The sequence below is a fragment of the Athene noctua genome, chromosome 12 (genome assembly GCF_965140245.1).
Source record: "Athene noctua chromosome 12, bAthNoc1.hap1.1, whole genome shotgun sequence".
NCBI classification, from domain to species: Eukaryota; Metazoa; Chordata; class Aves; order Strigiformes; family Strigidae; genus Athene; species Athene noctua.
In genome coordinates this window covers 19,425,516-19,452,418 of record NC_134048.1, presented here as the reverse complement: position 1 = coordinate 19,452,418, position 26,903 = coordinate 19,425,516, and the positions used below count along the sequence as shown (strand labels likewise).

At 38.2% G+C, this 26,903-nt stretch overlaps 1 protein-coding gene across 3 annotated transcripts in view; it reads right to left on the bottom strand.

Moving 5' to 3' along the window:
• FAM13B (family with sequence similarity 13 member B) overlaps window positions 1-26,697 on the bottom strand; it is a 51,301-nt gene extending 24,604 nt beyond the window's left edge. For 2 of the 3 annotated variants that reach the window (XM_074916493.1, XM_074916495.1), the window contains exons 1-7: window positions 26,454-26,697; window positions 15,457-15,623; window positions 14,257-14,447; window positions 13,587-13,799; window positions 9,473-9,650; window positions 8,722-8,866; window positions 6,013-6,170 (exon numbers count right to left, since the gene is read on the bottom strand). In XM_074916493.1, the coding sequence (XP_074772594.1) occupies window positions 6,013-6,170; window positions 8,722-8,866; window positions 9,473-9,650; window positions 13,587-13,799; window positions 14,257-14,413 (851 nt within the window). In that variant the 5' untranslated portion in view covers window positions 14,414-14,447; window positions 15,457-15,623; window positions 26,454-26,697. The remainder of the gene's footprint in view (window positions 1-6,012; window positions 6,171-8,721; window positions 8,867-9,472; window positions 9,651-13,586; window positions 13,800-14,256; window positions 14,448-15,456; window positions 15,624-26,453) is intronic. The other variant, XM_074916494.1, reaches the window with a different exon arrangement.
• Between the last annotated feature and the right edge of the window lie 206 nt (window positions 26,698-26,903).

Genomic DNA, 26,903 nt, shown 5'->3' with positions numbered 1-26,903 from the left:
CCGTAAACAGCAATAAGTTGCAACTTATATGCCTTATTCAGAAAAAAATAAATACTAACTTTATTTCAACTAGGAGGTTGGGAGGGAAGTAAATGCTTTTTCTTCCTGTTACATATAGCTAAGCTCAAAAAGCTGAAAAATAAAATTTTAGTCTACTCTTTACCATGCAACATTATTGTTGGCAGCCAAAGTTGACTTTAAATATTATTTTCAAGAATGTATAAAGTAACTCTTGAAATACAAAGGGAGCTTGCCACTCCACTGGAGAACTGAACAGGTACTACCACCACAAGATAGTTTTGACTGATATTAGTCTTGCTTGTGCTCAAAATGTAGATAGTCTCTCTGCTTACTCAAGAATAGTTTTAAAACAGCAAGGAATATCTTGGTTAGACCTTATGAAGTTTATTAGTAGTTCCAACACCAGAGGTAAAATAATTAGACCATCTCAAGCAAGCTTTCTATTTTCTCCTCCTCTAAGTAGATGAAACACAAGCAATAAAGGACTTTTAATTAAACACTAGCTGATAAGGAAAGTGGTTATTTATTTTAAAATAATTATGCCCTTTCGCCTTAAACAACTTGTACTGGGTCAGTATCAAAGTGCACTGTGTTTAAACACCACCATGTAACAACTGAACAAACAGGTGCCCACAAAATTTTTTATTTTATTTTATTTTTTTTAAGGAAATTTGATTTTTAATCAAGTTCACTTTATGATTTGCCTAGGTGAAAAATCAATGCAGATCTCTTCCAAATGCTTTGACAGAACAGGCAGCTCTAAACTACTATTTCAAAATAGATACTGCCACATAGCTTTGGGAAATTAAAACACCTGATGTAGAAGCCAGATCGATCTGTAGCCACTCATTTCAAAGCTGCCAGATCAAACAACTGAGGATGAACACACTGACATTTCAGGGGGGGAGTTTCAAACAAACAAATGGTAAGAAGATGTTTACAACTTAAGATATTTACATTCCATTGATATTTCTGTGCATAGTTCAGCATACTCCTACTACTTACACAAAGTGTTTAAGTTTACTGATAAACAATTTTTGTTTTGACAATACTTGAAATAAAAAAAATGAAGACATGAAGCTGTGAATAAGTTCAGCTTCATGAACAAGATAGAGGAGCATGAGCAAGAATCTCAAAGAACAAAACCAGTGAGATTTCAACACACAAAAACAGTGGTTTTAAGTATCCAATGTCAGTATTTTCAGTAAATTCTAGAAAAGCTGCATTATAAAAGGTATGCTTGCTTTCTAAAAGTAGTAATACATAGTTGTACACATTTAGATCCATTTACTAGTAAAACACATTCACTCCTAGGATAAATTGGGGAGGGGGGAGGCAATCAGAGCACCTAACACTGCAACACTCTAGTTGTAAAAGAGAGCAAAAAAAATTCAGTCAAGGGCACAAGTACACACACTATTTATAGGAAACTGTGACGACCTGGAATCCTTTTATTCTACCACTTGAGACAATGAGGAACTGTGTCAAGAGTGGAGAGAATCAAACTCATCTCCAAAGAATCCAAAATATTTCAGACATGGTTCACAATAAAATTTTCCATCTTACTGCATAACCTTCAGACCCCAGCATAGGATTGTTCACTGGTGCTTTTATTAAACACCTTTAGGTGCATTAGAGGTACTCAGCAAAAGATGTGCATAAATCAGCAGTATTACAAAGCCTGAAGAATCCTCTTACTACGTGTAAAGACTATCCTACGTCTTCAACTAATCACTTTAGCAATTAAGCACTTTTTGAAAGAAATGTGTCAATCGCTCTAACCTGAAAATACATTACAACTTCCGAACCAGTGTACCACAGCTCAAGGATACTTTTTTAAAGCTGTAATTTATACTGCTACACAGAGCCTTAACGCAGCATGACACAGCAAGACACAGAAAGGTAAACATCTTTGTTTCATAGTGCTAACCCTCTCCCGAGAATCCCTTTTGTACTGTCTCCCTACCCATAAAAAGTCCTAGTAAAAACATGCCTTAAGATAGAAAAATACATCTAGCATTAACTAAACTTGGAAATGTTTTTTCTTGGTAATTTACTGTCTGTACAAAGATTCTTATTTCTCATTTTAAAAAAAAATCAGTTGTGACATTATTTCATTTCACAATATCTCTCCAAAATACATTTAATCTCACATAAAGTTAACAAAAAGTCTTATCTGCAATCCTATCAAAGCAACATTTTTCCGTTCATATATTTACCTGTGCAGCAGAACTTTACAGGCCATTCTGATTATTTTTGCTATTCCAAATGAGCACTTCATGTAAAAATGCTTCATTTGGAAAACAGCAAAGCGTGATGTTGGCTGCTGGTTATGCATACTGCTTGCTGGGATTCAATGGCTGCTTGTCAGACAGTACTTCTGGAGTGCTGCACTAAACCCTGCAGTCTAAATAGAAATAGACTGCAACATGAGGTCACTCCTGACAATAAGCTGCCCAATCAACACTTGAAAGCTTTCCCAACATGTTGTTCAGAGATCTTCTAGGGTGGAAGTAGGGATAAGTATTTGGATGGTAAAGAGAACGTTAAACTAAAATAATAATGTATTTTCTAGCAATTCAGGCAGTTGTTACAGTCAGTCAGCCTTACTATACACGCATTTTGTCTCACTTTGTTGCTGTTAATATTATTGCCTGCCTCACTGATCACAGCTAATTAAAACAGAAAAGGGTTAACAAAAATATCATACAAGCAGTGAGGATGTCACCCTGTAATTCCACTTAATATAGACAAAGCTAACTGTTTACAGAACTTACTACTTGTCGTATGTCATATTTTTACACATATAATTTTGAAAAGCCCAAAGAACATATCAAGAGTTTTTTATATTAGGCTTCTGACTGACAATATTTGAGATGAACTGCAAAAAGTAAAGCCAATACTGCTTGGCAAAGCACGGTGACGAAAAATTTGGAATAACGACAGCGAAGGATTCTAAAGTGATTATTTCAACAGCATGTCTTAAAAGTCAGCTGCAATGCTGAGTCAGTAATTCTTTCCTCCAAAAGTCAGGACAGCAAAACCAAAAGTGCCATGGGGAAAAGGCTTCTGGTAAATACGGAGAATACGATGTTTCCTTTACGTACACAGTGTTAACTTGTGTGCAACAAATGCTTCCTGACTGGGTAACGGGCTTAAAGAATGCTCAACAGGTTTATATTAAATACCATTTTCAAGCAGCCACTAAATCAAACTGCATTAATGATTATCCACATTCTCACCAGATTCCTCTCTAACTCAAAGTCAAATTAACACCGTGCAGTGCTTGAAGGTCATATGTTTCAGGAAGAACAAACAAAATGAGTAAAGAAAAAAGGTAGTGAGCAAAATTATAAGCAAGTTATAGTCCAAATAACTAGAAGAAAGGTCATATAACCCATTGTATGAATCAAAATAACAAGTCTTTAACATGCAGACCATGCAACCTCAGCGTTCTTTTCCTTGTCTCCACAAAAAGACCAAAATACGCAGTTATTCAGTTCCCCAAATCTGACAACAGCAAAGAGGCAACAAATCTCCAGGTTAAGGAACTGCAAGAATTATATTTAAGGTCTACTTCTCCTCCACTTTCCTTTATAAGATGCTGCACACCCTATGTCAAGATAAACATTCATTAACATTTTCATTTCATTTAACATGTAAACCTTCATTAACATTTACTAATTTTATTTTTTTTTTTACATCGAGAAACTAAAACAAAACCAGGCCATTAATGCATATCAAACAAGCCTTTAAATTTGGAAAAATATTTACAGTATTTATAGTGGTTTAAAGTTTAATAAAGCATAATTTCTCATGCTCTGTAATTATTATTTTTTTTTAAATGTTTCCTGCAGTTCTGGTTGTACAGTCTAAATTCTCTTTCTTCTTCTACAGGATTCCTCCTTATCCTTCCCCACAAATTATGTAAAATGCCAACCATAATTAATGCCTATTAGTTTTTAATTAACCCTAAACATCGAGTAAAAGTGTTTTTCTCTTCAGGCTACCAAATTTAAACTCTCAAACATGTTGAGATTGTCACTGCTGCTGCACTTACACATTCCACAAGCAACTAAATACCTGTGAGTAATTAAATTGCTTTAAAACTTTTATTGGAAGAAGGAGCACTTTTGTAGAAATTCCAACTGCAGCAACTTTTCATTTCTTAATTTAACTCAAAATAAAATCAAACAGTTCTATTACTGATAAGAACACTTAACTACTAGAATGAATTTAATTTACAAAACAGAATTATGTTTCTCTCATTATTTTATATTCTACAAATTCTTGCAATGAAGTAGAAGGAAGTGTGCAGCCAAGCAGCTGAAGAGATTTCAACCTGAAATCTTCAATCTTGACACTACTCAGTCTTAGGCAGTAAACTTACTCATGATTTTCCCTGCATTTCTTCTGCTTTTAGTCACACTATTATAGGTTCTTCTTCACCCCTCCCTACAAGTTTTTACATGCAATGCCCATACCAAGCACACGCTGCTGAGGGGAAAAGGTAAAAATCACTAGCCATAAAATGCAAACTCTGAGTAGAAGTAAAGCAGACTTAAAAACAAAAAACTTGCATACTACAAGCAAGTAAAATATAAACCTGTGTTTATAAAAACAACTTTGTTTTTAAACAAAGTGTAAAAAAAAAAAAAACAAGTGTAAACTTGTATTACAAGCAAGCACAAATAAGCTCCCAAATGGAAGTATGATTTAAAGTTTACACATCTCCTTTATGAGGACTAGTCTTAATTTAGAGCTGACTCCCACTCCAGTACTCCTGCTTTGCAACTTCCCAACCTGCTCACAGCTCCCTACCAGCAGGGCCCTCGGCAATCAGATCCCTCCGCAGAGCCTGGCTCTGAGGCAGGTAACACAGGGCCCGCCAGCTTCAGCAGCCATTGGACCTGTTTGGACAATGCGAGACCTTGGCTTTCTAGGCATTTTTCTAATAACTTTTTTCTAAAAAGCATTTAACAAATTAAACCTTAACTTGTGCATAGGTGCCAGTCATGTCACTCCTACACTGATCTAACAAAGAAACATCAGCCTCTGACATAAATTTGGTTGGCAGAATTCAGATTAACTGAAGATCTTCAGGTGTTTTACAAATACATTAGCAAGTCAACTTTCACAAAACAGGGTATCCGGAGTCTTCATTTCAACTCAAATTAAGACTTTCTGGATCCTCAAATCAAGGTTTTTTTGAAAGCAACCCATAACTTTACAAAAATACCATCTTTGAAGTGCTCAAACTTTTCTCCACACTGCTTCTACTAAAGGCCTTTCTAGACCCTCTAAGTTCCAACCTAAAAATCATTAATGGTCAATATTATCCCACCATCCTTTTGCTCATATATAGTTCTCTTGGTCCCTGGTGTTTTCTCTCTCTACCATATTTTCAGGAAGTAATCACATCTACAAAGTCTTCATCACAATTGGTTATGAAATACATTCCACTGCACTCTAGTGAAATAAGAAGGTACTTTCCTCATTTAACACCTGACTAAACTGGGCGTAAAAAAAAAATCTAAGACATTCTCACAGGTTTAGAGAAGAATTAGGGTCATGCAAGGACATAGCTCTGCTCACTAGCATGTGACAAGAAATAGTCCTAGGATTTCCCACTGAAAGGGAGTGGTGGAAAGATGGTACAGCATGGGTTTATATCTACCAATATTCAGATTCTTTTTATATTTCTGCTACAAAATTTACTGTTTAAATACCACTTTACAGTTTCACTAAAATATGCCCTTTTTCCCTTTTCTGCATAAATCACCACAGTTAATTCAATCTGAGTTCTACAGACATTCCTCTGGTGAATTTGGGAATAGTTATTTTATCCCTTATTTTACTACTACTAGAACTGCACCTACTTCTAAAGCTTCAGTTTGTAGACACACCACTTATCTCAAAAGCCTCATAGCTCTCTCACAGACAGAACAGACTATACTCCAAACTTCAAACTCCAAGGCAGAAGCAAGTTACCTTGTTGATGCTGTAACACCCCTGGAATCCGAGAGACTCCCTGTCATATCTAGATGTACCACAGCTGGCCTTTCAACAGGTTTCTCTGTGCCATCTTCTGGAAGTTCTTCAGACTGCTCAAGCTTTACATCTTCCTCCTCTTCCAAGAGATCATTGATCTAAAAAAGATTTAATCACAGTTAATGGCTTGAAAAGTTCTTTTAAGAGGTCCAGGGAATTAAAAGAGCATGAGAAGTATAAAAACAACATACACGTAAGAGGAGAACATTTTTCAATTTGAGAAAAACAGGCACGCTAGACTTGCTCTTACATAAAACCATACATTCCATATCATGAGACCTACATAACCGTTTTGAAACATTGGACAAGAACTGAAAAGAGAAGCACCTTTAATGCAGTAAATTAACAGCAGCAGAATCAATAAACAACAAAATCCCCGCCACACTGAAGTCATGAGGCACAGAACCTTTCTTCCTCTAGGTATAAACCAAAGACAGATAATTCACCTGTTCTCCATAGGTAGTCTTCTTCATATAAGAGAAGCATTTTCAAATCCTTCGATGGAAGGCAATATAGAAGTCTAAGACCCCAAACTTTGAATGTACTGAGTGAATACTTATAAAGGCAAATATAAGAGCAAGACTATTGAGAAATTTCTGTGAAGCCTCTTGTGTATTTTGGTTTTTTTTGTTTCCAAATACAGAAGATGTTTCCATTGAAGCAGTAATATAGCCAATTTAAAAAGTGACACAATACAGCCACCCTAATTTTTTAAAAAGCAACTATGTCTAAAACATAAAAAGGTAAAACACAACAAAGTGATCCTGTATGATTTGCAAAGCTCCTCTGGTTGATGACTGGTCTCCCAAACTTGCAAACCCAAAAGTTAAAGTAGCAACAGCTGCCTCAAGAAAACACACTTTATAGTATCTGACATGGGAGTATAAAACAAAACCACTGAAATAAGAAAAATTGAAACTTAAGAAGTTTGAGATTACATAGAAGGCAGAGAAGAGACGTGTGTTTCTTTTAAAAAGGGGTGTAATGCATTATATGACACTACATTCAAGGCAAGAAATGTATTTATCCCTGACTTTCCCCTGTAATTACAAGAGGATGTGCCAGTGACCCACAAGGGGACAGAGGCCATTCTGTACCCCCAACCCCGCAGTAGCCCGGGGGGAGCAGGACCTGACAGAAGCACACTGTTGACATCTGGTGGAGACACCACGAAATTAAACGGACACCCCAACAGGCCTCGAAAGTAGGGGGAAAAAACCAACCAAACAAACAACAAAACACACCACACAAGCTGCTATGCTTGGGAAAACCTTTTGCTAAAGCATATGATCCAGACACAAGTCAGTAACTTTAAAGCATGAGAGTATAGATTAACTAATTAGACTTTAAAGAGCGGTCATCCCAAGCTAAGATGACAGTCCTCAGCCTCAGGTTGTGAAAGTTACAGCTCAGCTTCACTGAACAGCTTCCTGCATGCAGCAGGGCTGTGACAGTTCTCTGTGCTAGACACATTCCTGCGAAGGGCTAGAGACAACAAACACTGCAAAGCTGCAGCACTTTGCTTGGAGCGCTAGCAGAGCAGAAGCTGCTCCATCCAGAACTTGCTGCCCACGCTTGGCAGACCAGACCAATGGGTGAGGTGTCTACTGCAGTGAAGAGCAAGCAACCAGCTGCCCTAGTACTTGCCTTACCTGTCTCGCTAGAGGAGGGGTTTGTGGGATAGTTGGGCTTTAAAAGGTCAGTATTTCTTGTTACCTTCCCTAGCAACTGCTGGTGTTATTTATCTTTTTTCCTCTTTAAAGAAAATAAATCATTTGTTAAGCCACCTGACCATGAGAAAATTCAGTTTATAGCTTTCCATACTTCTGAGGAAGGGTTTAAGCCAAGATTTTATTAATAATCTATGAACCTGGCTCTGATGATACAAAAAGTACTTCTGCGCATTAACACTTATATACCACGACTTGTTAGAATTAAAAATACATGCCAACAGGAAAAGATTGTATCATATTACCTTATTTTAATTTCCCTAACAACTCTCCATCTCTATATATGCCAGCATGACCTGGTATTTTACTTCACAAAGTTAAAGTTGTGAGGAAAGGCGCAAGAGTGATAATGGATACCATCAGTCACGTGGACAGGTGAATCTGGCAATGCAGAACCCAGAGTATTTCTATTCTGCTCAACTCTGTTTCTCTAATTTCAACACTTTTCCCCACTAATTCTGAAGCCTTAGAATCAGAAACACCACTTTAAAATTTTGCCATAGGGAACCATGGCTGATATCAACAAGTGGAGTGCGACACCCTGCATGTGTCTAAGACACACCTAGAAATATTATTGACCAAGACCAACAGCAGCATCGTTCTGCATTTGCTTAAAAAACAGTTCTCCCTTCCAAAAACGGTAATGAAAAAGCTATACTGTTTATACAGCATATCAACACCTATGTCGGGCAGGTTGTCATTGTTGGTTTAGTTCTTATGTATTTTCTATAGAGCACAGCTGTACTTACTACAAAACAACAATACCTACGTCAAGAAAATGCATTTAAGAAATACGAGGTTTTGTCAGTTTGTAAGAAACTACCGAACGGCATGCTAAAGAATATTTCAACATATCTTTCATAAAGGGTGTATAACAGTTACTTCAGTGACACCATATTGCCATTTAAAATATTCTTACCTGCTCAGTTATTGAGCTTAAATCATTAGTAGATGAAAAATCTTCCTCTTCATTTTCAAAGAATTCATAGTAGTTCTCCAGAAGTCCCGCCATTATTCTGCTAACTATTTCTTGTTCTTTCAGATCCTCCACATCTGTGTAAATGCTAAAGATTTCAACACTGGTTTAAGTTTAGTTCCCAAAGAACTCCTGTGAATGACTTCTATGACTAAGGGGCTACACCTCACACCATTACCCCTAATCCACTCTGAACACACACAATTTTAAGCATACTTCCACACAGCTGTGTTATAAAGGTTATACTAGTTTATATTTAAAAGTGATCAAGTAACAACTATTTAGTCAATTAACTTTTCAAGAGGAACATTTAAAATTCAAGTATTCCTGCAGAGATGAAACCCCAGTATACACCTGTACTTTAACAGCTTTCTCCCAGAACTTCTTTCTTGCTACAAATAGTAATCTTACACACTATATCTAAGTATTTAGAACCTCAGTATCATTACAGTAATGCAACAATCAAATCGGTGGTTTCTAATGACATAGCTCATTAGACAAGCTACTGTATAGATCTGAGCAAAAACTGTAAGACAAAACAGATGAGGGAGTAAGGGGGAACAGAAAGAGGTATTACCCCAAATATATCGTGTACTTGCTACAGTTACCCATGGACTAGGAAAGACTTTAGACTACAGATCTACACTGCCAAATTCACATAAAAACACTACAAGAACTTTTATAACTAACTTACTGAAAAACATCTGGGCCAAAGACTGCAGCTAAAGAACTTGCCGACCAAATTTCTTCATGATGCGATGCTACATTAGCTAAAAATTTACACAGAAACTTTAACAAACTGTAATTAACAGGTGGAAGCTGCTGCAAGAGGAACCTCAACTTTCTTCCAAATTCATCCTCATTATTATAATCTGAAAAATATAATAAAAATATTTTAATCACAGAAATAAAACATCTACTTTTTCACATTTGATACTGATCAACTTTTTGACTCTAACAGCAATTACTTACTTCTGAAGTACAACTAATTTGGTCAGACCACAGCCTGATGTCAGAATTTCACTTGCATTTGTTCAGTCTGAGATTCTCATAATAAATTTTTCCATGGAAAAAGTTTAAAAAAAAAACAAACAAAAGAACAACCCACCCCAAACCCAAAAACTAAAGCATCCAGCCCACCTATCTGAAGGGCATTTATAGTGGTAGTACTTCATAACATTCTATCTGTCCCAGCATCTCATCCTCTCATTTCAGTCTCTGGATTGTCTCTTCCTCTCTGATGTTTCCAAGAAAGGCTGACAACTCACTTCCTATTCTTATTCAATGATGTCAGAGGTTTGGAGGGGTGGTGAAGAGACAGGGGAACGTAAAAAATAAGAAAAACCCTCCCCAGTCTTGTTTCCATAGTACAGTACCATCAGATTGCTTTCCCTAATGATAAATTAAATTATTTCTTCTAAAGAAGCAGAAATTGACAACTTAAACCAATGATTTCCACCACATTCTCCTCTGCAGGTCCGATCAGTAGTTTTCAGCATGTTTTCCCCGATTAATGCTCACACAAGTTTCTGATCACATAGCACTAGCAACCCTGTACCCTTTCATTTTATCACTGTTCTATAACGGTTGTTTCGCAGGAGAGCTCGCGACAGCAACAGCTCCAGAGATAGCGAGCTAACTTAAAAGCTAGTTAAGTTCTCCCCATTTCAGACAAGCTGCTTTGACACTTTTTCCCCTACAAGCACCCCATTCTCAACACTCTACTTCCTTTTATGATACTTCACTGATGAATACAAGCGATGTCAATGCAATCATTTTAACACGTACTTAGCCTGTAGCTTGCCGATTCAATTTCAGACCTGAAAAAGGATCACTATAAAACTTCCTCATTCTCACCCCCCATTTAACTATATCCTTCATCAAAATATCTCCCCATAAATCTCAGTTGTTATATTACCAGTATGCCTTACAGGCAACAAGGTTCAAAAGAGTTTGCAATTGTTTGTACCTAACAGTGAAATTCCATATAAAAGAAGTATCAGGAAAGCAAAACAGGAAAAGAATTGACACTAACTGGCCTCCCCTTCTATCTCGTGCATTTGAAAACTCTTCTCAGATCAGTTAGAAAGGGAAAAGGAGGTTTGAAGATGATGAGCAGTCACTCTGCCTCTCTAGATGAGAGCTGAGACATCCTAGTCCTTAATATCAAAGTCTTCCCTGTTGTGTACATACAGTAACACCAAAGAGTAACTGGGCAGAGCTTCATGTGCTCAGAGTCAACATCTATAGTATTTAAGGCACAGAAAAACAGTTCTCTCAACACAATAACACAAATACATTATTGTTAGTTTTTACTCTAGAAATGCATTTAGGACACAGAGCAGCAAAAGAGAAACTAAAAAAATACTTTCTTTTTGAAGGTCTGCTTTGTGAAAGAGAGCAAGGGAGAGAGGTGATAGACCCACCACCTTGCACATACACATATAGGTGTTTTGTCTAACAAGTCTGTCCCAAAATTTAGGTTCTAAGCAGCAGCCAGAGACGCAAACTAAGAACGTTCTTATGTGTAACTGAAGTCTAACAGTAAACGACGGATACACACTTCTGGGACACATGGCCTAGGGCACTGGGGTCAAAGTCACACTGTAATTACCAAAATCACTTGCCTTTAAGGAACCACCATTAGGTCTGCATGGAATGAGTCTTAGGAGATGTATATAGGCCACATCTTGTTGTATAACTAAGTTGTTTTGAGAACTAAGCTTAACCTAACGATATGGAAGGCCTACTATAGAGGGAAAATACCAGAAGTAACATATGGATCCAAAATTACTACCACCTTCTGCATTTCCGTAAGCAATTCCTCTGCCTAAAATGCAGCTGCTATTTTAACTCTGGAAACTGAGATATCTCTTATCAGAGAGGCAAAATATCAAAAGCCAAAACCTGAGTAGAGGAAACTGAAACTCATAATTTTAGTATCAGGAAACAACGTTTAAAGGTTTATGTCTTTTGATTTCCTTGGTACAGTTAACTAAATCTGAAATCACTTCATTTTACACTTTAAAAAAAGACAGTAAAGACAATAAGCTGCAAGTGAAATTTCTCTGTATATTTAATAAAAGGGAACTAAATGGGGACTTGCATGCTGAAGAACAGCACTCTTCCCAAACAACCCAAATCCATCCACAGTTATCTAATCAAAGATGGAAAAAATGCAATTTTCACACTATATTTTACAAGTCATAGAAAGGAGTTACTCTGTCACACCAAGCGATTATACCTCAATCCCTCCCCCAGTTCTGATAGATAACATTGCAAATCAAGGCACATAGCAGCATTAGCTGAGCAACCAGCTGCATTCCGCATTACTGTCTTAACAAGCCTTTTATCATTTATCACCTTTTTCAGGAGGGAAAAAAAAAACAACAAAAAAACAACAGACAAAACAAGTTTACTACCTCCTTAGGGTCCACCGAACCCTGACATTAGCATCGCAAAACAAACAGCAGACATATCACTAATGAAATTCCTTATCCAGCATCTCATTCCTGCCCAGGACAAACAAGCAACAGAACTTCAACCTTAAGAAGCTTCTCTGTACATTAGCTTCCAAAAATTGTTTCCAGCACAAGGCTATTGCGTGCCTTGTACATCAGCGTTCAGCCTCTACTCATCGGCTACTCCACATTCAAAGTTTCAGGATATATGGGCTACCAAGGGAAGGAAAATGAAGGAGCTTCACACTGCTGCAGATGACCCTCCACTTCAGCACTTGGTAAATACAGTGTAACAGCATCTGAAAACTATGCTATACTCACTCATCCTACAAACCAACTCCCACTCCGAACAAACAGGACTATTGTAAGCACTATCCAACTCTTATCAGGAATAAACTCAACAACAGAAAATTAAATCAAACAAAAACATGCATCTTGCAAATCAAAACAAGCCCAGCACTTGGAGAAATACGAACTGACACTGGAAAATGAGCAACACTCCTGCAGAGTGACAACCAGAAGAACCCTCATTAGTCACAGGGTGCAGAGCGCCAACCTCGACGTACCCTTTGAGAACATCGCTAACGTAGTGCTGCGAGACGAGTGTTTTTACTAGTCAAGTTATGAATCAACTCCAACACCACTCAACACAGCAGAGGCCAAAAGACCCAGGAGAGTGGCTATGGATAGACAAGTTGGGAATCGGTAAAGAAAATACTATGCCAGCATACGGGTGTCGATTTGAAAGGGCAAGATTTTACAGTATATGAAAAAACATACTTAGCAACAATATGGGGATGACAGGGTTGGGTTTTTTCCTCCCACAAATGAATTTTAAGCTGACAAAAATTCACAGCGGGAGAGCAAATATGACATGAGTATAGGGCTTGAGATCTCTTCTCTAGTAGACAAAAGCTTTAAGTGCCATGAAAGCATAGGCGGAATAAGTGAAACTCAGAGAAAATAAGACAAAAACAGACAAAAGCATTCCCCAGAACTTTTAAAGCATCAGTGGTGGGAAACTGTCAAACTGATTCCAGTGACTTTGACCAGGGTCGCAGTATTCACGCACAAGAACATGGAATATTCAGAACTAGTCAGCAAGACATGGCAGCTTCACTATTTTCCTGCATGATGGCTAAACTGTGTCTTTGAATTCAGACTGAGTTTCCTAAAAAAAGACCTATTTATTTGAGTTTTGTGCTAAGAAAACATATTTGAATGCCTCCTGATACACACTTTATCACACAGAACACCAGAGACACCCTAGTGCCACTACAAATCTCAGTTTAATACTGCTTTTTACTCTTAATAAAATAAATACACTAAATCAAAAATAATTACTACCTTGAGAAAGTTGCATCAAATGCATGTGCAAACTGCCTGGGATAACTGGCTCTGGAAGTTCCTGAAGAAAAAATCTAAGAAGGCTAATAGCTGAGGGTACATCTGCTTCTTTAACCAGGTCCACATCTTCTCCATTATCATATCGTTGCCGAAGCCACTCCACTGTCTCAGCATTCCCATTGACTTGAAAAAGTCCTTCTTGTTCCAGACCCCCTGAGTTAGAAAGAATTTGCAGAAATAAACTTTGAGATCTAGTCTGGACAAAAATATCAGAAGATACTGATAATCAGATATGCACAATTCACATACTGAGTGAAAGACCTTCTGGACAACACTTTTGCAAGACTTCCAGCAGTCCTCCTCTCAGAAAACACAGTCTTATGGCCAGCTAACAATACAGTAATAAGGTAAATGTTAGCAGTACCTGAACCACACCATTTCCTATGAAGTACCCTACTGAGCTGACTGCATCAGTCCCAGCTAGAAAAGAGTGATAGTCAAACATAACAGAAGGAATAAAGGAAGTGTGTATCAGCAAAAAAAGCAACCCAAACCATATCCAATTAAATATTAATAACTTAAGAAAACAAATACTCTTCAAAAACCACAATCTATTCTGTAAGAATAACAGATAAATATATTATTTAGAGTACAGCAAGATAATACATACCATGTTCCTCAATATAGTCCACAACATGGCGGACTATGAATGGAACCTCATTGTCTGGTTGCCCTTCTTGCTGCAGCTCATCAAGTGGAATTCCAAATATTTTGTTAGCAAGAACAGAGTTGCAGTTACTCAAGGAAGGGGAGGAGCTCTTCCTCATATCTTTTTGCAGCCAAAAATCAAAGCTGTCTTTTCTGTCAAATAAAGAGGAATTAAAACCAAAAATCATACTTCAGTGTACACTGTTGAACGTATTGATCTGTAACACGATGTACTTTAATTACTTAATGCAAATACTCTCCAGTCTCTCTCAATCAGCTCACTGATTTAATGAGAAGTTCTGTAATGACTCTAAATACAGCTAACTAGATAAATTACTATTACTGAGGGGTTCTGTTCAATCCTCAATAGAGGACTAATAAGAATATATATAGGAGCAAAGAAAACTCAGAAAATTCTAGTTACAACATTGTTACTTAGGTTCTAAGGTACTCTGGGAGAGCTAGAGTCTTCAGTACTTTTTCTGACAGTATTTATCAGTGAGGCTTTGAAAAATCCAACACAAAAGCCTCTCCAGAGGAAATTAAACTAGCGGATCACACCAAACGAAAACCCCAGGTTTTAGTTACATGAATTGATTAAGTATTTTGTGATACACAACTGCACTGCAACCAACTTCTAATATATTTGTCATTTTCCTGTCTACACAATAAAGCTTTCAACACCTGCATCAAATTAAAAATTTTAATGAACACAAAACCCCCAAACCCAGTTTCTAGATGCTCAGTGATACCATTCTTCCTATCACACAGAAGCCCAAGCTTCACTTGCAAGTCTTTGCTTGATACAGGATCTAGATAGATATCAAAGGTATTACCAAAGGCAGCATAAGTCACTCAGTTAAACTGTTATCCTGTCAAAACCAAAATATTTCTTCTCACAAGAAAAAACTGTCTTTTCAAAAGAAATAAATAAATAAAATGCTTGCTTAAATGCAAGCAACGGTTTCATAGAGGATGGCACATAAAACACAAAGTACATACTGTCAAAGCACTGCAACCAAATTTAATTCTGTGTTTACTCATGGATTGATAAATTCTACCAGATTAGACATACTGAAATCCATACTGCCTTTCTTGGTTGTTTTTTGTTGTTTGTTTGGGTTTTTTTAACAGCCAGAGTAAAGTAGTGTAAGAAACCAACCTCAGAGTACTTAAACAGCCGAGTTTGAAAAACGTTTTCTGCGCCAGCTGCCCTCACTGACCAAGCATTCCTTTGTCATTTATGGTTGTTTAAGATTATGGCAAAAGATCAGCCTGTAGTTCCTCATTGAAGAATAGCAGAACTCGATCAGTACTTCAGCAGTTAATCTGAAAATAAGGAAAATATTATTAGATCATAAAGTTTTCAACAGTTTTAAACCCAGTCACAAGTCTAAACATCACGTTTGAGGAATTCTCCTTGTCAATCATCAGTTTCTTGTTCTGAACAAGACAGCATAAAGACCACATTATCATGGCTCACGGGAGAGCACACAAAAGCAAATCCCCTTTTTCACTTAGGAGCTAACCAAACTTAGCCTTAACAATTATGAAATAATTTTCAGATTCATTCATTCTTCCAAAGAATCATGAAGGGCTAAGTAGATGAGACAGAAGTATTTTACAGAACGTACCATATGAAAACATCTAATGGCTATAAAATTTGTAGGAGGATCTCTGGCTTAACTCACTGTCTTTAAAGCAGAGGGCACTGGTTTAACATACTATCTTTAAATGGCACAAACAAAAACAAAGTCCTAACTAAGGAACAACACAGAGTCAAGCAGCTTGCAGCAGCACAGATCACCTTTTCTATAAAGTTGATAATGTATTCTAACTGCCAGCTCAAAGTCCAAGTCATAATCAGATCTGGATACAGGAAGCAACTTCCCCTAGGTTTTCCCACCTTTGACAGTCCCAATTATCTGGACACTTTTCATGTTCTCAGCTCTCAAAATAGCTATGGACCACAGTAACAGCCTCTTTGGTTTTCTGTGGTACCAAAAATTTAAACTGCAGTTTCACGACACAATGGAGCCGATTTAACATCCAGATACAGCCAAAAGGTCATCTCAGTCCCCTGAGCTCACCCATTATCTGTTCTAATTACAAATCAAGTAACTATAACTGGGCAAAACTAGCTTGTGACATTCTCATACACACACAAACACAGCACAGATCACCAAACCCAGACAATAAAAAAGGCTTTCCCTGGCTTTAAAGTATACATAGGAAACCTTCTGTTTCATAATTTAAGATCAGTATGAGAATTCAGCTGACAGACTTGAGAAAAGCACCTTCCCTCTCTTTGTTCCCCCATATTGGCTCTTGCTTCTATTTCACATCAGAACAAATAAACTTCATTTTCAAAGTCCTTAAAACCTACTACTCTCATTTCAGTACCAAATGCCAGACCATTTTTTACCCTATGACACCAGGAATCTAGAGTTCTTTCAACAGTCTGAATAAATCTTTTCCTGATCCCAGTCCTGCTCAAACTGCACCCATGTTTTAAGGGAGCTGGCCACAAGCTCTGTAACAAGACTGCTTCATCCTCCTCTTCAAAATTTTCTCGCATTGAGGCCTAGAGGAAAAGGTATTTCAGGTTTACAAGAGTTTAAGTCTTTGTAACCTGACAAGCTATTGATGTAAGAAATAGTGACCAATAATCTTTCCCATTCTTTATCATCTGTATCTCATATATTGTATTTACACACAGGTTGCAAATCTGCTATATGTCTCATGCAAGTGGATCCTGGTTTGAGATCAGGACTCCAGGTGAGTTGACAACAGAAAATAAAGGGTTATGTTCCACTCAACAGGCTTTACTTTTTTGTGCGTGTGTTTGTTTTAACCAATCATCTTCAAATCAAATTGTGTATTCTTGGTTACTAAGAGTCTGACAGATTTCAACAGCGAAGCAGTTGCAGTTCACGACTCCCCTATAATTTATGATGATGCCCAGACATTTTTCTTTTTATTTTGCTATATTAAGGGATAGTCAACATAATCTTTGCATGCAAGTACATTTCAATCAATCCTAATATATCATGCGATTTTAAAAACACGAGGATGCACACAGTCTATTTTCTCAAGTTCTACCAAAGTCAACAATGAACCAGACAGACTCATGTTAGTGTACTGTGGGGTTAACAGCAGATGAGAAAAAATCCTTTCTGGATCTGCAACAATGCTTCAGGCTCCCTTGCTAAAGCAAACAAACAAACCTTCAACAAACATCACCTAATAAAAACAGCAAATTATAAGCAACCACTTTTTATAATTCAGCACCAAATGAACAATCTGGAGGTGCAGCTTTCTTAGCAAATATAACTTTGCACTTAGTCAGCTGACATAAAAGCACAACCATTTTCACCAGGTGCTACAAACAAATAGGCTACCTGAATATTAATTTCATTCAGGAGACATGAAAAAAAAAGAAAAAAGGAAAGACTTCTATTTTAACTAGCTTGGCAACATAACAAGGCAGTTGAAACAGCTTGGTTGTCTCATTGTTAGAGCAAAACTGGATTTACAACCCAACTTTTTACTTGAAAGTTTTATATGGCTTATCATCACCTAGAAGAATTAGCGAATGCCTAATATTCACCCTGTCCAATACACACATCCTTATCGACACACACAATTCAACATATCATACACACAAATTTATTTTCAGAGCATTTAAGTCTTTTGCCTTTTCGTCCAGGCTTTGGTGCAATCTTCACAGGCTGTGATACAATGCATCTGATATTTAGCCAGTCTAGAAAAAGCTAGAAACTTTTGACTTATCTGACTTCCAGCGAGTCTTACTTCCTGTTATTTCCAACACTGTAAAACTGAAGGATTGGCTCAGAAACTGTTAATCATTAAATATTATATCTCCACTTTTTATATTGAGCAACACCTTTCCTACTTGCCATCCCTTGACTCAGGACATACACCATTTCAATGCAGACACGTATGAAAACTAGGACAAGATATATAACCTTCAAAATTATTTCTAGAGTCTTTTACAAATACTAAGCAATACGGGGGGGGGGGGGGGTGGGGGGGGTGGTTTTGGGGTGGTTTTTTTTGCTATGATCAAACACTTCAGAAAACAGGGGCAGATCCTTTCAGTCAACTGTTCCTACTCTTCCCGTATTATCCTGACCCTTTTGAACATGGGCTTCCCCCTCCCAATTTCACAGCCTATATGCTTCACAAGTCCTATCAGGAGAAACCCAATTAAAAAAAAACAACAAAAAAAACCCCAACAAAACCAACTAGCTTGTGCTTTATTACATTCTGGTTGCTTCTTTCTCAATCTACCTCCACCCCTTGTTATTACAAACATTTACAAAGATCCCCTAAGCTACAAAACTTTAAGTACAGAAAATTAAAAAAAAAATACACCTCACTGTGGCCACATATTACACCACAATTTTACAAGAGGCTGAAAAAACTATACTATGTCCTGTGCAACATCTTGAGTCCAAGAATCTTAAATGTGGATAAAACACCAAGTTTCATTCTGTATCGTGTATTTTAGTGCTCTCATCTGTTATTTTTTAAAAAGAATCTGGGTTTTGGGTTGAATTTTTGTTTAAATAAGTACTTCATAGAGTCTGCTGGGAAAACAGCACCATGAGTTTCATTTTGCCATCATAATAGCATTCACTTATCTTGGCAACTAAAGAAGTATTCACACCCACATATGAAATGCCACAAAAGAAAACACAGAATACATGGCTAACTTAATATTTGAGGAATACATATGAAAGTTTAGACTTAAATTTAGTTCAGCTTTTACATTACTGGCTGAGCTACAAATATATGGGTGTCATTTTAAATTAAAGTCCTCAGGGCTCCACCACGTTTCCTTAAGACAAAGGAATGAAACAACAAGAAGTAAAAACAAAATTAAAAAGGCTACAAACTGAAACCATGACACAGGAATGAAGACATCAATTTTGCATGTAGAATTTCTGCCATAAGTCTCAACTATTTAAGCAATTATTTTATTTGCTTGTTTTATCTAAGAAGAAATTCGTATCATCTGTGAAGCCAAAAACGAAGCTAACAGTGGCAGCCATCCTGCTCTGTTTTTAATATATTACTTTGTGGAATTAGCAGACATCATTAGTGATTTTTTGTAACATATGAAAACTAAAAACGAAATTAAGATTTTTAGAAAGAAAAAAAGTGTTATAGGGCAACAAAACCACTTGTCTCTACTTCTCAGGAAATACACTTCAAGTTTAGACTTTGGCTTTGGCTTTTTCGTCCGCAGAGCTGTTACCCCATGAGCCACCCACATGCCTGCACGCAGGGTCGTAACTGAACACACATACATCCTTCAGTACACAGAGGATTGATGCTCATTCTTTGCAACACAAAGAGGTTTATTTACAAATAAAATTCCACAAACACATTAAGGTGTCTCAAAGTTTTTGATATCTTACACTATATTTGATAAATAAAAAGAATGTATTACTTATAACTAAACAAAACCTCTGACGTCCCTCTGGGTGCATATAGTAAACTTACTTTCAAATCCAAATAAAAAATTTTTTTAGATCAATTTGAAATGTTTGAAGTTATAATGGATTTTAAGCATTTCAAATGATGGCCTAAACATATGACACAGATTCCAACTTGGAATCCCAGAAACTTTCCTCCTGTAATGACATCATCCAGAGCCAGGGCTGCCAGGTGTGAGCATGAGCAAGGAGGCTTGCCTGGGAAACTTCGTACCAGCTCGCTGTAGAACATACAGCCCCATTTGGCAATTGCTGTACTACACACTATTTAATTTATGTTTTTTAAAAACTGGCAACAAGCACTCCGCTCTTTGCTCTTAAATTCTATCAATATAAAAGGAAACAGATTTTAAAATTTTTTAATGTAATGCCATGACCATAACAACGGACACTAACTGACGATTTTTATGCCATTTGTATACTCATATTACTGTTACCATTCCCATCGGTTGCAATGTTTTTGGGCAAAAAAAGCCTTTCAGCTTTTGTTCAGCTAACAAGTAAAAATAGAGTATTTTGCTCAGTCAAATTAATCCAGTCAATATTGAAAAGATGGCCAAGTTGGGGCAGCAGACAGCTTGGAGGAAAATCAAAAAAAAAAAAAATAGCATAAAGAAAAACTGAAAAAACCCCACCCCAAGCTTTAAGCAAACAAACTACCACAAACTCAGAACACAGAAAAGGACAAACAATACTTGTCTTGAGAGCGCAGTTAAAAGCATGCAGAGCTGTACAAGTGCTCAAATATTAAGAGAGACCCACGGAATATCCTCCATGTAAAAAGAATATTCAATTTTAAAGCAACATTTAAGTATTTATTAATAAATGAGTAGTCAAAAAAATCATTTAAAGAAAGAAAGTTTTAAGCTACTCTTGCTGGTTTTAAAACAGATTCTTAAAGTGAGATTTCCTCTTTTTAGCTGTCAGCGAAATCAGCTATTGAAAGGCATTTCAGTCAAAAGTCTGGATTGGCAAATCAGGCAATTGTGCTCAGTTATTATTTTAAATTTAACAAGCTGGTCTTCTTAAGAATACATTCCCCACCCCCATAAAAGCATGTTTTAAAATAGGTATAACCACAGAATTTAACTTGCAGTGTTGAAGGAAACCATGTTAGAATAAATGTCTTTTCAAGCAGATGCAACTCTCCTGCTCCCTTCATTTCTCAGTACAATTATTAACTCCTCACTGACACATTTACTTTCTGGTTAAATAGGAATCAAAAGGAAACAAGCTTGTTGCAGTTTTGCACACAATCACAAAAGGAGTCAATAGAAGCATGAACACCAGCTCTTTAATTAATAAACTCACTACTTGCATATATATGCCTTCACACGTGTGCTCTCTCACACATACACACTAGACCACAGCTCAGTTAGCTGAAATTCTCCATCATCTGCCACTGGCGCTTCTGAGATAGCCTCAGAAAATAACTAACAAAATACTGGTTATACTGACAAAGCAAATAAAAGCACAGAAAAAAATACATCATCAGATTTAGTAGAGTGCAATCGTAATGCGAGTTTTGTTTCCTGGAAATGCGGTAGCAAGCCTTCTAATTTACAAATCAGAACGGTTCAAATTAAGTCTTTACGTCCATACCACGGAAGGAAATAAAACAACTCCTGAAAGCTCCTCTGAATAACATATTACTAAAATTGATAGAATTTTGGATTTTATTTTTTAAATTTATAAGCCAAAAAAAACATAGTATTAGTTTTCCGTAGTCTTAATTAATTTTCCAGTCATTAAAGTTCAGTCTATGATTTCAGCTGACAGAACCCGATTACACTTTCTCTGAAAAAGCCCATCAACAAACACAGATCTTCACAAGAGGTATACCCTACCTACCTCTTCACGAGAAGCAGAAAAGTGAGCAGGCTTTAGTTAGACTAAATTTAGGAAAAAATAAACCTATAAAACTTCAAATTTTAAGAAGCGAATTAAGCGTTTAGCAACTGTACTGCGGTAACATCAGTAAAGCCTCAAATACAGTGACTTAACTAAGCGACATTCCAAAAAATTTTTACATTTTAAAAGAGTAACCTGAGAGATCATCAAAATGTTAGCTGATTTTCAAGCGTTCTGATATGCAAAGGTAACATTTTATATTAACTTACTAGATAAAATCCAAAGGCTTTTTAACAGCATTGCAGCACCTCATAATCCTTCTACAACTATATTGTAGCAAGAGGAATTAAATAAAACCATCAGCGATAACAGAAAAAAGTAGATGTTTGCTCACTGCTTCACACCCACCACTGAACACTGCCAGATTTGCTCTCAGCTGCTGCTGCCAGTGCACATGTGCAGAATTATAAAGAAACTTCCTGCTCACACAGATCCCATCACATTCTTAACAACAGTAGTTAATAAATAAAAAGGCTTTTGTATCTTGTGTAACAGCTAATTATATTCATCCTACTTGCCTCCCCCCAAAGTAAAGCTGTACTCCACCAACCACACATGTATAATTGCCACTACATCAGATAATACAGAACTTAATTGCAAAGGCATTATAATAAATACAGTAATGTAACAGACAGGAAGAAATTACCAGTAAAACTATGCAGCTTGAGAGGTTCACATTATAAAACCAAAACAGCTTTACAACTGTCACTGCTGTTAAGACAGACTTTGGAACAGAAGTTAAGCTACCTCAGAGACACCAAAAAAGCAAACTATAAATATATAATGCACTTAATTTATTATACATAAGTTATCCTATTACATACATTTATCATCAGCTTGTTTCTCCGCCTCCCAAACAGGTAAGCAGAAATACACATTGGAACTCAAAACATTACAAAATTTAACACATTGCCCATTTGCTGCAGAAACACTGCCTCTGTCAGAACGATGACCATGTGCCACCAAAATAAAGGGCAGTCTTAGCATCCCCACTGAAGGAGTAAGACATTTCAATGAAGAGTTCAATTCTGTAGCAATGACTCTCTGAATAGAAGGGGGGGGGGGGGAAAGGGGGGGGTGGGAAGAGAAGACTGCTAATGAGGTCTCCTCCACAACCAATTCTTGTCACAACTTGATCATGACCAAATTTGAAGATACCGGCAGAAATCACAAGGTTAGACATTACATAGCAGACTAAAATTGGGTAACCTGATTACATTAAAAGAGTGACAAGACAACAAAAGATTTAATGAAATGTGAAGTTCGGCAAAAAGGGGGAAAAACCTTTCAAATATACACGCTTAAAAATGAGTATAAAGGAAGAAAGAACTACATTCATAGGATTCCAGCTCTCATCTTTTCAATTTTGTCCAAGTATTATTATCCTACACAGCTGAGCACAAATTTTAATCCTGAACACACTGCAGGGAACATTGAACAGCAGAGACACATGAAGAGAGCAGCTAGCGAGACCGGAACCTGGACAATCGCTTCAGGGTTCCCACCAGATACTCTGTCCACATCCAACAGCTGCCCCACCCAAATGTCCTTACAAATGTCCAGATAGTGAAGGGAATAAACCATTTAAACCTCTCGATATAAAAAAAAAAAAAAAGCCTCTGCAACCACACTCTTTGTTACAAGCTGTTTGAACACAAACATAATGCAGTATCTTTATTTTAAGCTCAAGTTTGCCGTATTTTTCCTCCTTTAAAGACAAATATACAGGATAAAATTTCACACCTTCACAGGTGAGAGACAGTAAGAACAGAATTGTTTGGTACTATCACAATACAACCATACATTTCACTATAATCAAAATATGGTCCTAGATCCAGCTGCAAAATATTACCCCTTTCTTATACTGAATGACTCCACCCATATGTTGCAAACATAACAGGTTTTCAGCACCATAATCACCTTCTAAACTGTTTTTTAAGACTTCAAAACAAATCAGCTCTACAGAAAAAAAAAGCACCCAGAAGTTGCAGTAACAAATACGTTCTCTTTTAGGCTGTAAGAATACACAGAATTCATCTGAATTGACTGAACTTTCACAAATCCCAACAGCTGGATCTGAAGCCAGTACAAAACTGCAAAGCCGATCTGCATTTACTAAAGCCTTGAGACAGCTAATCATTACTCTCAAAGTTTTTGCAGGTAAAATTCATAACTTACAATAGTCAGCAGGAGACTCAAAAATTAACTGCCCAATCTTACTAACTTTACAGATAGCAATGCAAAATTCTTGTATTCTCTGCCTGAATACAGTTTTGACGAGGCATACAGCCTCTCTGCTGAATAACAGATACATCTGTCACTTTAAAAACTGCATGACAAGTAACAAATACTCCTCTTTCAGAGTCCTTCATAGAGGATTTAATATTCCTTCAATTCTCTATCTCCTCCTCAGATGATTTGGATGAAGTGTTATTTTTTTGGTTCCTAAGTAACAGTACTCATATCTGAATTAATAATTATATAACTGGGTCTACAACACAAGAAAAAAAGTTAAAAGGTTTACCATCTTTCATCCTTACAGATCCAAAAGCTGAATTGCCCTGCAAGATGTCAATTCACTCATCCCAATGGCTAGTAGAATTTTGGTTTGTGTGCTAACATGGCAGCAGAAAATAATCTGGTGTTACGCAGAGAATTTAAGGACAACTTGAAGGCATTCTCTTACCGACATCACTTCCTCTTCCTTAGAGCTGCAGCTTCTTGGGGAGGGGAGCAGGGAGGGAAAAACCAAAACAACCACCCCCACCCCCCAAAAAAAAAAAAATCCAAACTAAAAAAATCACCTCAGACTTGGCAGGTTTCAATTTCTAATGAGCCCTAGAAAAGGGCATCATTGCTGAGCTATAAACATTTGACCAGAGATCAAAGGGCTGAGTATTTGAAAAGGAAAAAAACACCACAAAAAGCCTTTACAGACAAAAAGCAGAGGGTTTCACAAAACTTAGTAATGTCTGTTCCAAAGGCATGGAATATTTCTTCAGCCTCACCTGCTTTTGCAAACATGCTGTTATGTACATTAGAAAGAAAAGTTTCACTGCTTGCACAGGTTTCATATTATGAGATGCACATGAAAAATGTTAGATTGAGTCTTTTAATGAGCTGTTAGAAAGCCCTCAGATGTTACAAGCAGCGCATACAGGAAAAGCCCAAACTGACTAAGACTGAGCAGATAAAACCTATCATTTGCCAAACTCAGATGTTTTGACATGCTGTCCATGTCAAAATTTGCAAGCATTAAAATTATCATGAGCTCCTCCTAATGAACTTCTTTTAAATGTAACCATGAGGCACTCTACTTGATTGATTTTTCTAAAATAATACTGTAAATTTCCAGTTTGATGCTTTCAAAACACTGAGGTTATTTGTTTCCTTATTATGATGTTGTCAAGAGAAGGAAAGGATCCCTATGGTGCTAAACAACATATATACTGACAAAGCAGATTAAAAAAAGATTCTAAATACCTTCAAATCTATGCAACAGATAACATGTAAAGCGATTTACTAGTAACAAGCAATAGTAAAAAAACCAAGCGGACTAACAAGACAGCTGAATTTATTATAATATAGGCAAACTAGCTTTTTTTATGCTGGCAAATTAAACTGCACAGAAGACAGAAAAACTTCAAACCCAAATGCTAATCCAGTTCAAAGAATTTGTTTCAAAATCACATGCTATTTCATCTCCGAAGACCCTCAGAAATACATGCCTGAAAAAAATAAACGTGTAGGCTTTGACATATTCGGTTTGTTTTTTTTTTTTTTAACAGGCATGAGTGATTAGATGGCATTTACTTTCTTCATTTAATATTTCTTGAGTCTATGTCTTGAGCCTGACAGCAGTAACAAATTTTGTCTAAAATTCTGAAATGCAGCCAGACCAATGAACTCAAAGAGACGTGTAGTAAAAGTTCAAGTTGCGGCATTTGATTATAATTTTTGTTGTTGCTGGGAGGGTTGGGTTTTTTTTTTCAAACCTGGAAGAAGTACCCTAACACTGGAGCATCTCGTGTTAAAGCAACTTTCTGGTAGCAAGAAGCATTTACACTCGAATGTTTAAATCCCTAAGGAGCTTCCATGAATAATGGAAGCCCACACGGGCAGATTCCTCAGAAGATACATTTGGTCACAGGCTGGAGCATTAAGACCATAAGCCAGCATTCTTCATGCCAGCGTTGCCTTCGTCCTCACTGAAGACTTAGCGACTACCCTTCTGGAACTTCTGGAACCAACTTTGCTGGCAGGGAGCTGCTAGGCTAATACTGTCAGCGTGCCAAGTCCCATCGCGGGGGGGATAAGGCTGATCCACCGTGGGAGGAGGAACAGGCTCGGCAGACAACTCCGCTGAAGGAGCCAAGAAATCCCTGCTGGCTGTCAGGGCTGCCTCGAAGGTCCTACCGACACAAGTGCAGCCTGGGAAACGAACGCCCCGCTTGACAGCTCCCTCCGAGAGGCTCTAGCAACTTCTGCCCCCCGCAGCCCCGCAGCGCGCCCGCCTCGGCCACCTCCGCTGCCCAGACGAGGAAGTTCCCGCGCCCCTGATCCGCGCCGCTCCCAGAAGGTTCCTGAAGCCTGTCGCGACACCCTCCCCGCCCCACCCGCCGCCTCCCGAGGCGGGAGCGCGACCCGGCCCTCGGCCCGCCGCCCCCGAGGGGCGACCCCGGCCCGCACCGCGCCGCGCATGCGCCCCCGCCGCCCCCCTCACCGTTGCCGGGTGACTCGCCCTCCCCGCCGTCCTCAGCACCAGCAGCAGGTTCCTCCGCCTCTTCCTACCCCGGGGGCCAGCGCGGGCCTCTCCTCGCCGCTCCGCTCCGCTCGCAGGCCTCCTCCCTCGGCCGCCCCCGCCGTCCAGCCGCGGCCGCCGCGCTGCCGACCCGGGCGCCGTCCGTCCCCAGAGCCGCTCCGTCGCCCGAGCGCGCGCTCCGCGAGCGGGGGGTCCCCAACGGTAGCGGCGGCAACTGGCGGAAGTGACGCGCTGACTGACAGGTGCAGGCGCGCGCCCCCCTCCCTCGGGGTCACGTGCTGCGGGGCGGGGAGGGGTCGCCGGTGGCGCCGCGGCGGGGCGGGGCGGGGTGGGGCGGCGCTGAGGGGAGCGCGTTCCCGCCCTGGGCCGCGGCGCCCTCAGGCCGGCGGCGAGGCTCGGTAGCGGCGGCCC